This window comes from Camarhynchus parvulus, chromosome Z, assembly GCF_901933205.1.
Source record: "Camarhynchus parvulus chromosome Z, STF_HiC, whole genome shotgun sequence".
Classification (NCBI taxonomy): domain Eukaryota; kingdom Metazoa; phylum Chordata; class Aves; order Passeriformes; family Thraupidae; genus Camarhynchus; species Camarhynchus parvulus.
Genome location: NC_044601.1, coordinates 10,593,805 through 10,610,861, shown reverse-complemented (window position 1 = coordinate 10,610,861; position 17,057 = coordinate 10,593,805). Strand labels below are relative to the sequence as shown.

Sequence of the window (17,057 nt, the reverse complement as noted above, 5' to 3'; positions counted from 1 at the left end):
CTATCCTTGGATCTACATTTATTTTTAAAGCATATATTCTTGAAAAATAAAAATATGAACTTGTTCATTCCTCCCCAGTTTTAAGGATGGAAGTGACTCATGTTGCTACTGAACAATCTCCTTCACCACTGATAAGCCATCAAGGATTTTTTTCCTAAACTTTAATAATGCCTAATACTTCACACACCTTCTGTTAAAGTCCTGCAGGCACTTGGGCAAATCCCTTGAATCACGTTAAAAGCATGTTATATTTGCAAATGTCTACTTTTTACCACTCTCCTTATGTATTCTTACACTCTTGTACCAATCACTCAAAGATAATGACTCCAGACTACTTCTTTTATACCCAGGTACCACGTTTGTCAGAGATTTGTAAGAAATATTGCAATGTGACTAATGTGCATAATCTATTTTCAGGGAGAACATAAAGTTTGTTTCATGTCCACTGCATAAATCAAGGTACTGGCTTCAAACGTCTAGTTAGTCTCCTTTATTTTCTATTGTTTTATTCCAGACAACAGTCTTTTTCCCACAAGGAACAAAATCAAGATGTGTTCTTTCAAACATAAATGTTTGAACAGCTACCAATCCAGGTCAGGACACACTGAACACACATGTTGATTTACTGCACAATAATTGGATCCATGAGAAGGAGTTAAGATATTTACTGTAGGAGGATCCAACAATTAATTTGCCTTTGCTGACCACCTGTGTGCAGCATTTCCCCTTGTTATTACTGTGCTGTGACTGATTTATTGCAAGCAATCTGAGGCACTCCCGTCTTCCAAAACCTCCCAAAACAAGTCTGCAAACTCCCTTCCATAAGTCTGCAACAAACAGGACTAAGCTTTCATCCCTTTGGCAGGTGGCATTCATCTCCAGACGTAGGCAAACTTCCATTTACACCACAGAGCCAAGGGAAATGAGAAAATAAATTTTTCTGGGAATCTGTTCCAGTGTTTCACCACCCCCACCGTACAAAATTTCTTCCTTCCATCTACTCTTAACAGGCCTGCTAAGAAGTCTGTCCCCATCTTTCTTATAAAGAATCTTCTGTTTGGCACTGGAAGGTTCTCCAAGATCTCCCCAGAGCCTTCTTCTCTAGCCTATACAACCCCAGCTCTCTCAGCCTGTCTCCATGGGAGAGGTGCTCCACCCTCCGAACATCTTCAGGCCTCCTCTGGACCAGCTCCAAAAGGTCCACATCCTTCATGTGCTGAGCATCACCAAGAGTACGCAGCCCCGTGTCCCACAGGATTACACCTAGGAAAACTAACTCGGCAGCCACAGGCAGTTTCAGCCTTGTTGGACATTCAGGGGGCTGTGCTTCAGCTGTACAGGCCCCTTCCACAATCCAAAAACCCTCTCTGCGTACTAATACTGACATAATTTTTATTATTGTGGTGGTATAGGTCAGGACAGACTAAAGACATGTACTAATTACTATGCAGTAACTGGATCCACATGAAGCAGTTTGGTATTTATTGCCTCAGTGAAACGGTTATCAATGCAAATAACACCATGAGGTTAAAGAACCATGGTGGTTCTGAATATAAAAACCAACTACAGGTTTTCTCCTAGAGAACAGAGACAATCTTTGGCTAAAGCTTGCCAATACAGGGGCCACTATTAACTTCTTAATTCTTGAAAAGACTGGAAATCTGAGGAGAAAAGGCCGTTACACTTTTCAGTGCTGGTCTTTATTCTCTGCCTGTATTCTTGCCACATACATCAGTCAGTTTAAGAACAGATTATATCCTAAATTGGAACACAAATTACTTCAGTTCTCCAGCTGACAGCTTACAAAAATCTAAAAGAAATTTAAGGTTAACATAACTGAGCCAATTTACAGTGTTTTGCTATCTATGCCCAGGGACACTCATTTGCAAAGGGGAAGATCATTTACATGGCTCTCTCATTTAAATGGACATTCACTCTACTGTGAACCTCTGCCATCCAAAGACACTCAATATCTTATGGTGACTGACAGTAATCCACCATGGGCTCCTAATCACAAATTTAAAATTCTGTCATGTCATTCAAGTTGCTCCTTTAAAACTGAAAATACATCAAATAGTCGAATAATTTCAAGATTACATTCAAAAACATTTCAGAGCATTGCTTAACTGCTTTATAAAGAATAGTGATTTAGATAAGGGAATCTGTCCCGTCTCAAATGAATACAATGAACTGATTGGATCACACCTATTCAAAGGAACAAACAAAAGGACTTAAACCAACTCTTAACTGCTAGAGCTTGAACCTGCAAGAAAATGCAGTCAGCTGCAGACTTCATCATTCTCCTATTAGGGACAGAAGTTCAAGAAAATACTCAGGCTAAAATAAAAAAGTGCTTTCCTATCTTCTGGCTTTCATCACTGCCTAGCCTAGGAGGCCAGAAACACATCACCTGCAGAGGATACAATACTAATTTCTCAGGGAAAAAAAGGAATAGATCAGATACATCAATTTTAGCAGTAACATTTCAGTGGCATAGAATTTCCTCTTGTAGTTTTAACTGGAGTGACTGAAGGCATAGTGAGAAATAGCTGTGCCATTAATTCTGCTAAGAGAGGAAAATGCAAAACAGTGCAACAACCTGTATGTCAGACAGTAGTAAGATCCACTTTCATTTAGATTTAAACCATAGATGTTCCATTTTCAAGGAGGAATTAAAAAAACAGAGAGAGAGAAGCCCTCTCAATGCTTTCCAGGAAAGACTACTGCATCTTCCAGCTGCTGGTGCAGTGAAAGGCTGAAAAAAGCAACATCCTAAACTTTGCCTCTAGCAAATTAGGTTGCTGAGAACCTAACTCTAGCACCACCATTGGTTATTAAGTGAAAATTAATTTTGGGAAAGGACACCCAGCACATTGATCCATCAAACTGGGAAACCACTCATAGATTATGATTTATTTTACTCATAAATACAGATCCATAAACCAAACCTTCAGGCTTCCTAGCATTATTCAACCTGATTAGGGTTCAAAATGTATTTCAGACCTCACCAAATCCCACTTTTCCTCTACCCTTATAAAATTTCACAGCACAATAAACAGAGCCTGTACTTTATGGCAATAACTTTAAGAATAAACATCAACTCATCTACAAACACTTTACCCTAAAGATTCAGGAACAGCACACTTACAAGCCAAGACTACTTTCTTCTGTCCCCTACGAACTCTGATGTGAAACTCTCCCTACTACTCAGAAACTGAACACGATGTCCTCGAGAATATATTATGCCATACAATCTGTTTAATAAAGACCTAGAGCTGACTGACCTAATTGAAAAACTGAGGTCTTCCAAAGAAATACAAGTCATCAACTGCATCTCAGACAGGCATCTAAAAATGGGTTTCATGAAATCACCAGTGCTGTGTTTCCCAGTTGTTCCTTGTAGTCACTTTTTGCCAGCTAAGCAAGCAGGGCATGCTGGGTTCCATCCAGGCAAGCAGTTCCCATTGATCACACACCCTCCCCCCTTTCCCTCTCACGCCAATTTTCATTTCTCCCTCCTCACATAAATGCTAACACAGAAAAAGCAAGAATCATCAGTTTATTCAGAGATTCATTTCATAAATCCTAATGAAAAGGTGAACAGCGTACTTTCATCGGTTTTAATGTATAATTACATAGGCAAGACAAATTGCTGAATTTTTTGAGATGCTGGGAGAAACTGAATACAAAGCTGGAAAAGATCTCTTCTGACATCAAGCCACAATCCTATCTTCCACACCATGATGTCCATCAGGAATCTGATGCACCCACAGACAAGGCTGCTTGCGACCTCTACCATGAGCCTGCTACAAAGTTTACTCTGATACTGGAAGTCTTTTCTTAGATTCCACCCCAAGTTAATTCATAGACTATTAATACTGATTTGTTCTTGTGCTGATGTTATCATTCAAGCATGCATAGCCTTCCCACATCCACTGGTGCTTGCCAGTGTAAAACATTTACATAATTTCATCAAAACTTTGAGCTAAGCCAAGCGGGTCTCTTTAGTTTCCTTTCATGTCAGAGTCACAGTTTCCCACAGGCTCCAGGCACCTCTTTCCAAAGGTAGAAACTCATTGCCCTTGGAAACAGCTTGAAGCAGAACAGCATCACTACTCTCTCTGGATGTTTCAGGATCTATGATCTTCAGGGCTTCACCTTTTAATGAACCCAATTCCAATTAATCCATGCTGCTCATTTGACAGCTGTTTACCAAAGTCTGACCCTCAATTAGGTAGACAGGTACTAATATTAAACCTTGTGTTTTTCAATGACATCATGCTTCTGTTGATTTGTACTCAAATTCCTACCAAAGGAATTAAGGGACTCTGAAGTGATGGATCCCAAGACCAACTCTGAAAGACCCTCACTACGAACCTAGCTCTACTGAATTGCTTCTCTTGGAGAATAAATGCTGCACAGAGGGTTTTTTTAAAATCTACATTATAATTCTCTATCACTCTTCATCTTTTTCTGTAGTAAGCTAACGTGTTTCTCCCAGACTTTGAGAAAAGTCATAGTTAGACAAGGACAAAAGATTTTACTCCAAAGGGCTTGCTCTTTTCCTCCTCCCTGAGGGAGGGCATCATAGTCTGAAAATTTGTTTAGAATTCAGGCTTAATATTCCTGAGTTTTCTCCTCCTCCTGCCCTTGCAAATATATTTACCACATGTTATACTGCTACATAGATACTGCTCAAAGTCAGGCGAGGACAATGCAGCTGTAACAGACAATAAACCTGCTAATGAAGCAACAAAATGACCAGTGCAACAGGTTTTACTACCCTTAATCAAACTCCGTGATCAGCAACTGATTAATGACAAATACTGTGCCTACTACTGAAAACACGCAGAGGATAAGAAATTACTAAGCTCATAAGTCAATGCTTTACAGTACTTTTACTGGTAAGAATCTATTTGGTTCCAGCTACTCCTTTCTACAAATCATAAAATCAAAAAAGCCGGTTTTTCTGGCACAAAACCCCATTTACAGTGTTCTCTTATATTTTCTTTCTAAACAGGACAGTCATATTTAATCAGAAGGCAATAATAATGGTGGTTACATGAACAGATCACTGCCCTACTTCAGGTCTCAAAGGCAGAACAGATACAGTAATTGGGAAGAACCACAGGAGAGGAAGAGCCCTGTGAATCCAGTCAGGCTTACGAGCTTAGTAAGTGCCCGGGAAAAAAAAAAACAAACAGTTGTACTCAAATAAATAAGGCATCTAGAATTACTCCAGCATTTAAAAACAGACAGGATAAAGCATTCATAAACTCCTTTATTTACTTGCTGTATTTACTGCTGCTGAAGTTTGCGTACAAAAAAAAGAAGCAGCATCCTCTGAAGAAAAATAATCTGGAATTGTCGAGGTAAAAATCCAAATTTAGCCCTGACATTTACTTTCTCTGCAATTACCTCTACCTTTCTAATTTCCTCTACAAAATTGAGCTCATCTACACACAAGTGAAATTCATAAGTCTAGTAATCGTTATGCACTGACCAGAGATCAAGAGAAATAATTTCTGATCTCAATGCTGGCCTCCAGGCCTCCACACACTTCTGCCCTGCATTTCAAAATTGATGTATGCCCTGCCTGAAAGAGGAGACACCGGGGCCAGTTCTCTGATGCAAAAAGGTGACTAAAAGCAGCTTTGTACTAGCAGAGGAACACAAAAGTCAACCTAAAGCAGGGCTTTCAGCTATCTGCAGCTTGAAGAAAAGTAGCAAGATGGACAGTCCTACCTCTGAAGCCACAAAGCCTTGTTTTAGGAATAAAGCTTACATTCTGAGTGGTGACTCTTGCATGGTCTTGTTAATTAGCACCAAAAAAAAAATCCTCCTGTAGATTTGGGCAGACAATTTTTACAGTAGGCATATTCCCCACAAAGTGATTTACAAGTTTAAAAGTGACCACAGTTGTTTGAGTATAAAGAAAACTGACAAGCCATTTCCATCAATGCTAAAAAGACACTTAAAAAACCCTTTTCCAACACTGCATGCCTCTGACACAAAAACACAGGGAAAGACAAGGAGAAGGAGAACCAGAGTGGTGTGCAGACAATAAGTCTGTGTGCTCACAGCCACGGCAAGCCCTTCCCTCTCCTTTTCCCATTCCTTTGGTGCTCCCTGCAGGGCAGCACGCAGAGGACAGCCATCCTCACAGGCTCTAGGTAAGACATGCTGCACATCACCATGTCTTGTGAAATAAAGAGAGATTTGTTTCACTGAGCCCACTCCACCCACAGGAACCTTGACCAAAGACACAAACCTTGGTGGGAGAAAATATTGCCGGCCGTACCCCTCAGTGCTTTAAATTTACACTCCCCCACCTCACACCTACAGATAACCTTTTCTGTGTTTCAGGAATTCAAAGAAAATGTTTTCAAAAGGTTTGTCAGTAAATACAGACATTTACACACAAGGGCAGCAATGGGACTCCGGCCTGCAGCAGGATCATCTGCTCATATTAGTTATTTTTAATTACAATGTACTCTCCACCAACTTTTAAAGGGAACACCTTCCAGCCTGTTGGTATCCATATCAAGGACAGATACCCTTGCTTTCCAGTCATAACTGCAAAATACACCTTAAATATATGTATAGAACCATCTTTAAGCGTGTACAATCTCTATATTTAATTTCTCAGTGTACTGGCCACCTTAAGAAGTTTAGATTTTGAGAAATACAGCACACAATACTGCCAAATTATTAAAAGTACAAAGCTAACTTTTCTTTGCTGACAGCTAAACTGGATAAGAACATTCTCAATAAGATAGTTGAAAAATTATGGGCAGAGCCATAGCATTTGAAAAATGGGCAATATGTAAAAACATATTCCAATATGAATAAAATAATTTTAGTTGTATTAAGTAATTTATGCTATCTTATCCTTTCCCTTATTAAATTTTAAAAAAATGTGTCATCCTGCCCAAAGTTCTTTGGAAATTTTATCTAAAACACTCACTAGAATTTCAGAAAAATATTCCTGAACTTGTGAAAGCCTAGCCTTCTTCAGCCAAGAATCAGAACAACCTCCTTGCCTGAAAATTCTAACTCTAATCCGAAAAAAGGACTATCCACCAAAGAGCAGCAGCAAAAAGCCCCTAGATAGTTAATTAAACAATCACAAATTGTAAGAGACCAAAATTCCAAAATGCTACAGTCTGCGAAGAAAATATGAAAACAGTGGGGAAATAGAGCTACTTTTATTCTAGTGATCTCTGAAGTTACAATTTTGCAGAGTCATGTATCAAACCACAAGCAGCAAGTGCAAGCCCTTCAAATTCACACCTCCTCTGCCTGAGCCAGCACACAGACACACAACAATAAAATCCTAAAGAGAAGCAAGAACAACAAAACAATTCTCCAGAAGAGGATAAAGATACCTACTGTACAACCCAAAGAGTAATTAAAAAACGAATACCAAGACCTGAAAAACATCCATAACCTAAAAGGGTACCTCTGGATTTTGAACTGAGCACTTTTCCTCTAACCATAAAATGATAAAACTCCCAGGGAAATACAAAAACAATCCCCTTACCTACCACTGCTGTAGGATTAACTAAAACACATGTAGGAAGGAGGTTTTTAAGGGCATGTTCACACTCATTCACAAGTTACAAGCCCAGGAGTCAGGTTTCACCATTTCACTCAGCAGCAGTCCCTGATTTTTTCCAGAACTGCTACGAAGTTAATTCTTCTGACACAGTAACGTTAGCATCCCGAAACCTCCACATAAAGCACACACATACTGAGGACACACCAGAACACGGCAGAAGCTCAGACTTCCACAGCTGAGTGTTCTGCTGACACGGTGTTAAGCAAGCTGGCTTTGCCTGGGTGTTCAAGTGCTGCGGTGGAACAGTGAAATGTGAAAGCCCATATTATGTGACACACAGACTGCAGCCAAAAGACTGCTGACATCCTGAATATTCCTTGCACTTCTCTGCATTTTGACAATCAGGTTTTTAGGTTAACAGTGCAGGGGGGAGCTGAAAACAAAACGGGACAGACTTAACTTTTACCCGGTGTTTCGCTTTCCAAGTTAAGAATGTTTGTTGGAGATTTTTAAAACCCTGTCTTGTGTCTACATAGTGATAACTACAAAAGAAATGCCACATTTAAAAGCCTAGAGTGTCACCTCAGACAAGAGATGTGGCCACACAGGTCTGCACCAGTGTCATACAACGCTTATTATTCGCTCCTAACACAATGTTTAACATGTTTACTTTCTCACAGAGAGCAGACAAAAAGAAGCAGCAGCCTGTGCAGATGGATACATGCTTTCATTTACCCTGGTTAAATGTAAATGTCAAGCCCTGAGTGGCCCCACTCGGAACTCCAGAATGGCCACAATGGGAAAACCACCCCTGTCTGGAGCTTGATGGGCACATCACAAAACCTAAGGAAAAACAGCCAGGCTTGCAAAAATTTAATTTGATAACAGGCCTTCCCTAATAATAGGGCCTGAAGCTAAATATTTTCATCTTCTTTAGTCAGTCAGGGTACCTGAGAGTATCTTTGCCAAGCAAGGTAATAGCTTCAAGTAGAGTTTTCACTCACTCAAAATACTCAGTTGGCCAATGTTTTAAAACACAACCAAACCAAAACTAGTCACACTAAAGAAGGCAAGTTTAAAATTCAACTGTGTGATTTAATAGGAAAAAAAAAAGACCATTTGCTTGTGCACAGAGCTAATTAGCAAGGCTAATTAGTTATTGGGAAGTGTGTTGCCTCAAATTATTGCTGGAGGTTGGTTTAAATATTCCTATCAATGACAGCTCTCAGTTACAAGCATTAAATCTTTCTGCCTTGCACAGTAACATCAAGTCTCTCCAGATTAACTGGGTATTGAGAGTAAGGGGAGAAATTGTTAGGAAAACAAAAGCAATTTTACAGAACCAGAACATAGCTTTGGAGCAACAGGTTTCCCGAGCCTATCGCAGCTGTGTGAATTTTGGCCTTGTCACAGCACAGGGCAGAAATCCAAGTAAACAAGCCTACATCTGAGAAACACACACATGGTCCAAAGACTAAAAGTAATGTTTCCCAAACTCCATGAAACACGTTTCAAGGTCTCAGGAAATTAATCTAAGAAACCAGCGCACTTTCAGCTAAAATCCGTGTATTCCAAAAAAATCTGACTGAGAACTTCAAAGCACACACGTGTGAGGCACTTGCTCAACATAGCGTATTTCAAAGTGTTTTCTGATTTTAAGACTCAGTTTGTAACTGAAGGCTCAAAGCTGAACTTCTCTTTACTAAGTTCTACGATTTTTAGTATTTCCAACAGTAATTTCTTAGTAATTTTCTAAAAAGTGTGCCATGGAAATTTAAAAACATTTTTCACTTCTACAGCTAATAATTAATAAGATCAAGTCTCTCTCCTGTCCTCTTTAAAACAAAGTTCTCCTCAAATTCTACCAGATTTCTTCTGTCTTACCACCCATTCCTGGCCAAAAGCTGAAATTATGCTCATGAGGAACATTTTTATTTTGAGCTACTGTAGCAGCTACATTTATAAACAGAGGGCGCAGTCTCATTTTCCCACAATCCAACTTCCAGTCATTGCATTCTGCTGTCTCATAAACTGGTGAGGGCTTTGACTGGCAACATTCCTTCAGTCCTCTCCTTGAATTTACTTCCCAGGACCTTACTGAATGCAGAGAGCAAGAAGGGGAAAAAAAAAAAAAAAAAAAAAAAACAAAGAAAAGAGAGTTTTCTCAGTAACAGCAAAGACTTATGTTTTAATTATTTTAAGGTTTCTGACCCCTGCTTCTCCTAGGGCATTTGCCATGTCCCTCATTCCAATGGCAACCCAAATGAGCTCTTAGCCCAACTTTCAACTGTCACCCTTTATTTTTCTTAAGATGGAAGAGTGTGAACCAACAGCCTTTTAAAAGTAGATACATAGTTTCTAGAGCTTCACTGCCCACCTGTCACAGGAAAGGTGGCTGGAAAGGAAAGCTGCCAGCCTCCCCAGATCTTTCAAACCAAGGCCACGAGTGTGTCTGGACTTGGCTATCTAAACAACTGCCTCTGCTCAGGCAAGTGACAAGGCAACTTCCAACCCTACCAACTCACTTAGGGCCCTTCCTACTGCATTTCCCTGAGGATTTTCCAGCGGGCTCCTGTGTGCCAGAAGAAAACATTCACCTGGAAGCAAAACATGTCTCCTGCTCGCTCACAGCATCCAAAGGTGCCAGAGAGGGGGAAGGAGGCTGCTGTGAACCCCATCACACACCGCAAGATGGTCAGCCGAGTCTCTGCTGCACTCCCTCCCCTCCTAAGTACAGACTGATTAATCACTGCCGCTTGCCCCATGAAGCCAAACAATAAAAACCTCCCAGCCCCACACACCTGCCCGGGCACACAGCGATGTACCTGGCAGCAAACACCAGCCCCTCTCCAGATCACGCTCCTGCCCTGGCAGAAAAGCCCCACAACCCTCCCGTCCTTTCCCTTGCGGGAATCCATGGAAGGATGGGAAGGACCACCACGTTTTCCTCCTGCTGGACTCCCAGCCCCACCCCGGGAGACGGATGCTCCCGCAATATCCCCTCTCCCAGCGCTCCCATTATAAACCTGCGCCCCACTGACTGCTAACCCACGGCACCCCGCTTCCCGAAAGGAAAAACTTTTCCTTCCTAAAGCGCTTTCTCCTCCCCAGGACTACGTGAGATATTTATTCTCCCTCCCACCTCCCGGGCTGTTTCCCCTTTCCACCTCGGAGCTATTCCCCCTCCCACCTCCGCGGCGTTCTCCTCAAAAACAAGGGGGGAAAAAAGTCCTTCCGCCGGAGGTTTGACCACGGCAGCCCCTTTCCTTCGGCGATGGGAAGTCACTCCTACCCACCAGCATCCTAAGGAAAAGGGGATCCCTCATCACCCCCGCCTGAGCTCACCCCCTCCCCGCGGCCCTAAATCCCCCAAAATCATCCCGGGCGGACACCGCACCACCCCCGCGGCCCTAACGCCTCACTGAATCTCCAGCCACCACCACAGGAGTCCGTCCCTCCCTTTTCCCGGGGGGGGAGGGCACAGATCCCCGCATCCCTGTCCACGGCCGCGTCCCGGCAATGGTGGCTGGGATGGGGGGGAAGGGGGGAAGGAAATGGCGGGGGCGGGGAGGGAGCCCGGGAATGGCCGCACCGTCTCCTCGGGGTCGATGTCGATGCGGAAGGTTTGCTGCTGCAGCGTCTTCAGCGTGATCTGCATGGCGGCGGGTACGTGCCGCACTCCGGCCGCCCTCGTCCCTTCCCCGGGAAGAGGTGGCGGGGAACAGGCCGGGAAAGGGAGGAGGAGGAGGGAGGCGGTGCCGGGCTCGGAGGGAGGGTGGGACGCGCATGCGCCGCCTCAGGCGCCCGGCACGACGCAGGCGCGGGCGGGGGGAGCGGGAGGAGGGGCGCGGGCAGAGACGCAGAAATACAAAAATATCTATTTATATATATGGAGAGGGAGAAGGAACGGAGCGATTGCGGGCGGAAAAGGTCTGCGAGTCCGGCCTGTGAGCGGACAGCAGCGTGTCAGCCAGGCCGTGGCGCTGAGTGACGCGTCCAGTCGTTGCCTGAGCACCTCCGGGGCAGTGACTCTGCAGTCTCCCTGGGCATCCCGTTCCAATGCCCAGTCACGCTGTGAAGAAATTTTTCCTCGTATCCAGCTAAATCTCCTCTGGCCCGGCCAGGGAAGATTACTCCATCACCTTCCCGGACAGCCTGTCCCAATGCTTTTCACCATTTCTGTGAAAAAATTCTTCGTAATATCCAAATTACACCCCCCCCCCCCGGCCCAGCCTGAGGCTGTTGGTCAGGAGCTTTCTGAGGCTTTTCTTCTCCTCAGAATGTGGAATTTCTGTGGTGGTGTGGTGAGAATGCTAAAGGCTTGCCCAGACTGAGAAACACGATGTATAATGTTACTGAAACACAAATCTTCCAAATTGCACCTTTCAGTGCACACAGCAGCTGGGAGAAATCCCTGCCTTGCTAACTTCTTTATATTTAATTGCCATTCCTGGGGTATCAAGGACTCCATGACTAAAAGTCACTGGGTTCAGGAGTTATGTGAATTCATGAGAAATTTCAGGGAATCAGGGAATCATTTAGTTTGGAAAAGACCTTTGAGATCAGCACTAAACCATGTCCCCAGGAGCCACATCTACACATCTTTTAAATCCCTCTAAGGATGCTGACTCCACCACCTCCCTGGACAGCCTGTTCCAATGCTTTTCACCGTTTCTGCGAAAAAATTCTTCCTAATATCCAAATTAAACCCCCCGGCTCAGCCTGAGGCCATTCCCTCTGCTCCTGTCCCTGTTCCCTGGGAGCACAGCCCGACCCCCCTGGCTGTCCCCTCCTGGCAGGAGCTGTGGGGAGCCACAAGGGTTCCCCTGAGCCTCCTTTGCTCCAGGCTGACCCTTCCCAGCTCCCTCAGCCTCTCCTGGGGCTCCATTGCCTTCCCCAGCTCTGTTCCCTTCTCTGGACACGCTCCTGCCTCTCAATGTCCTGGAAATGAGTGGCACAGGACACACCACTTGTAAGTTGTTACACAAGTTTATTGATACACACTTGTGGGTTTATAGCACCTCAGTTCCACCAGTTCTGGTTTTGTGGAATATTAAAGACTATCTAATCCCAATCCCTCTGCCATGGGCAGCGACACCTCCCACTAAACCAGATCACTCAAGGTTGCTTTAACCAACCTGTCCTTGAACACCACCGGGTGTTGGGGCATCCACAGCCTCCCCCAGGGTAACCTGTTCCAGTGTCTCACCATCCTCACATAAAGAATTTCTTCCCTATATCCAACCTAAATTTGGGATAAATAGGGGTGATTCCCCTAAAAAGGGGAGATTTTCTAAATCTCCCCTGTGAGAGTCTGTCCGAAATCCTGCATTTTTCTGCCTCACGATTGCCAAAAAGACCACCGAAAAAACTGTTGAGCCAGTGCAGGGTGGAGAAGTTATGTGTCTCTTAGCTACCTGTCTCCATAGGTAGTTACCTATCAACTTCATGGGACATTCTGCCCCCTGATTCCAAACAATGGATCTGGACTCCCCACCTCTCGGCCTGGCTGGCTTTGGACTGTGCATATGGCCCCTTTCCAACAAGGAGACCCCCCTGGCCTGCCTTCAACCATCGTGACAAATAAACAGAGATGCGGGCTTCTTCATCGAAGGATCAAGACAAGAAGACCCTGTATCACCAGACCCCCTTGTACCTTCTTATAAAGACTGGGACTGAATTACCAAAACTTGCCCCCCCCAGCTCGGTGGTGGGGAGGGAGAGCTGTGCTGTTGGGAGGGGGGAAAATTGCCCAGAACTGAAGCGCGAGCACTGAAGCACGAAAACAATGGTTCCTGCTGATAACTCTGTGTACCTGTACCCCGAGTTCTGTGCTCTTCCCCCCTTTTCGTGATTTCGGTTGTGAAATTGATTCCCTTCCCCCAACAAACAACGGTATAATTAGGGTCCCAGAACAGCTGTCCCTTCGAGATCTCCCCAAGACCTGGTACCCTGCTGAACTTCTGATGGCTGGACCGCGAGAAGCAAGACCACGGTTTTGGTAGCTATAACCCATATCCCTTTTCCTTCCTCCCTCTTTTTCCTTGTCTTTTCCTCTTCTCTCCGGTTCCCCCCTTTCACCAACGCCATTCTGCTGTGATTTTCAATAAAACTGTATCTGATTTGTTGCCGTAAATCCTCTGTGCCTTTTTGGTTATTTTGCACCTAAAAATCAACCCCGCCATCTGTACCCCCCTGGGTCGGATCGGGACATAATTGGCGTCACGGACAGGATTCCAGTAGCCAAAGAGATTTGCAGGGTCTGTGAAGTCTGTAACAGGAGAGGCTGTCTCTCGCAAACTACACACACCTAAAAAGGCAAATCTCAAGCTCGATTGGGCATTTAGGCTACGGAATTGTCACAAAAGATTTTTTGGTGCAAAACAGGGGTAACTGAATGAACTAAGTATACTGGATTACTGACACTGAGTACACTGGACTGCTGGAACTGAGTAACACTGAACTGCTGTATTTTTGTGAAACTGAGTAAAACTGAACTGCTGTATTTTTTGTGAAACTGAGTAAAATTGAACTGCTGTTTTGTTTTGTTTTTTTTTTGAGACTGAGTAAACTGTACTGCTGTATTTGTGTAAAACTGAGTTGTCTAGAAAGGGAGGGACAGACCTGAGAAACCGAACAGTGTCTTCTAGACAAAATCGTCCCTCCACTTACACACGGGGATGAGGGGTGGCACAGCGCTGGCTGAGTAGCTTTTTCCCTGTTGTAAGTACTGAACCCCTCAAAAAGGAAACATTTGTGTGTGTGTGTATCCAGAGAGACGAAGGGGACACTGAAAATCTATATCATTGTGTAATTTAAGCTTGCAGAGCAACTCTCTGGTATAACTCCTAGTCCCTTTGTACAAAATGAGTGAACATCTAAATCCGAAAGTAAAAGGTGACTTTTACTCGTTGCTTGCTAAATACAATGCAAAGCCGTCACCTGGCGGAGAAACTTGGGCGGAGAACAATTGGTTTAATCTGGAAAGTGTCATTGATAGAGTATGTTCTCTGCAACATGAATCAAAATTCAAAATGGGCAAAAATAAGAACATTCTTTGCTCAGTTCTGGGAGCCTGCCTCACTGCCGCCATAGAAACTCGCTTTAAGCGAAAAAGTGGGGAAAATGCTATCATAGACTCCCTCCAAAACCTAGTTGAAGTTTTGCAAAAACAATTGGATGAAGAAAGAAAAGTAAACAATTTGTTACGGGCTGCTTTAAGAGAGGAACATGTTAAAACTCACAGAATGCAGATTCCTCAAAAGAAACAGAGGAGAAAGAAACTCCTCACATTAATCAAAATTGCCCTCAAAAGGAATTAACTCTGATGAAAAATTGCGGGAAACACTGCTGTAATAACATGAAACCTCTAATTAAAACAGAATGCAGCTATATCAATAATGAAGATCTTAACCCGCACAAAACCACTGAAGAAATCCCGTACACTGCTACCGAAATAACAAAACTTGCAAAGCAGTACGGGCTTCTCCCCCAAAAATCTGAAACAGAATACGTATGCCAACTGTCTCTCACTGGGAGAGATCAGATTCTTTTGTCAGAACAAGAAGCCGGTGGGCTTTGGGGACATGGGGTGTTCTTAACAGCAGCAGACAGGCGCATCCCATGGTCCCTAACCCAGCACACAGCTCATTCGGCAGAGGGGCTTAACCCCTTGGAAAGGAGAGACGCTTTGGTCAGTACCCCTGACCAACTCCAGGAAAACATTCACAAAGCCGGTTGCCTGCAAATAATTCATGAAAAGAAATTAATTCCTAGTTTTGAGTCACCAATGAAATCACCTGTAAAGCCTGAAATTATCTCTTTAACTCAAGGGCTTTCAGAAACACTTAAACCTACAGCAATTCTCCTTCAGAAAACCATAGTAGCTATGTCTCCTGTAGAAAGACCAGATAAACTTCCTAGTTACCAGAATGACCCTTTTGTTCCCCTTTCTGACTTGCTGAGGAAAAGAATAAAATGGGATTGGACTTCTTCCCAGAAGAAAACATTGCAATTGCTGATTTTTGAAGTGACAGCACAACAAGCACAGGACCCTATCCATGCTACAGATCCCTTTCAGGTGGAGTGGGGATTTACCTCCTCACGGCCTCCAGTACACATTTGGCTGTGGAGTCCTGAGGGTCTGACAAAGCCTGTTGGTTTTTATTCCCATGGTTTTAAAGATACTGAGAAAAGGTGCAGTGTCTGGGAACAGTTGTTTGTTGTTGGCTTGGCTCTCAGGGAGGTGGAAGAGAACTGGACGATCCAAGAAACTGGGACCTTGGGTAGCAGCCAAAACAAACCTGTCTCTGTGATCAAAGCAACCCCTCCTCTCTCCCCCGCTTCTGCTAACAGAAAGGGAGAAGACAGTGCTCAGGTTGAGGAACTGTTAACTGTTTGGTGTATTTTCCAAAGTGAGGGACAAAATTATTTTCTTGTCTGTATTTACACCAAGTCCTATGCTATGTTCATATTTGGGCCAGTCCAGGCCGATGCTTTTAAAAGAGCTGCAGGAGATAACACTGTTAAAGCAATGCAAGGATGGTTTGGGATTTTCCTAAAACCACAGGAAATTCAATCTGATAATATTTCTCACTTTCCTGTCAAAGGAGTGCAGGATTGGGCAGAAGGTGAAAAGATTAAATGGACTTCTAACACCTCTTACTATAGATGGGGGGTAAATGAGTGCCCCAAAATCACTGGTTTTTGCCCAACAGCCCCAAGCATAATTTCTTCACTACAGAGACCAGATGATTTCAAGAACCCATCACATTACACTGGGCAACCTGTTTTTGGTGGACCTCCTGTCACTATAGGAGAAGTACCACTGCTGTTCAAAACCTCTCTGACAATTCCACTGTTCTAACCCTTTCTGCCTCTTCTTGGCAGAGTCTGTTGTGTTTGCTTTTACAGAAGAACTCCGAGGGACACGAAGACCTGATAAACCAAGATAACACTAGAGATGGGCAACAGAAATAATGTTTTCCCTTCCCTTTCTGGTAACACCAGGTGATGATATTACACATAACATGTAAATTAACTGAACTTGAATAAATTGGCTGCCACAATTAAAGATTTGATCAAATTACAGCAACCACTGCCGTCATTCTTATCGGCTTTTGTGAACACACCAGTGGCTGCTATCAAACATATTCCTAAATTGAGAGAAAGTAAACATAAACGATCACAATTTGGTAGGAAGGCACTTTCCCCACAGAAATTCAGAAAATAGTCTGGGACAGTGCCACTGACTTTGAAAGAGAATTCCAATCCTGGTGGAACCTGGTGAACTTTACCTATGACCCTGTTTCAAACACAGCCACTACTTTTGTTTTAACTGTACACAATGCTTCTGTACATTTAGTTTTCCCTGTTATAATAGTAAAACTGAGTTACGATGGAGCTATTCTCTATCTTTCTGAACATAGAGAATGGGCCCATCAAATTATTAAGAAATGGCAAACTGCTAATTTGGAATTTTGTATTGCCCGAGAAC

The 17,057-nt window shown here is 43.5% G+C and overlaps 1 protein-coding gene across 2 annotated transcripts in view; it reads right to left on the bottom strand.

Moving 5' to 3' along the window:
• Nucleotides 1-11,349, bottom strand: part of RAD23B (RAD23 homolog B, nucleotide excision repair protein) — a 34,470-nt gene extending 23,121 nt beyond the window's left edge. Inside the window, exons 1-2 of one of the 2 annotated variants that reach the window (XM_030968301.1) lie at nucleotides 11,154-11,349; nucleotides 6,506-6,576 (exon numbers count right to left, since the gene is read on the bottom strand). In XM_030968301.1, the coding sequence (XP_030824161.1) occupies nucleotides 6,506-6,576; nucleotides 11,154-11,349 (267 nt within the window). The remainder of the gene's footprint in view (nucleotides 1-6,505; nucleotides 6,577-11,153) is intronic. The other variant, XM_030968300.1, reaches the window with a different exon arrangement.
• Between the last annotated feature and the right edge of the window lie 5,708 nt (nucleotides 11,350-17,057).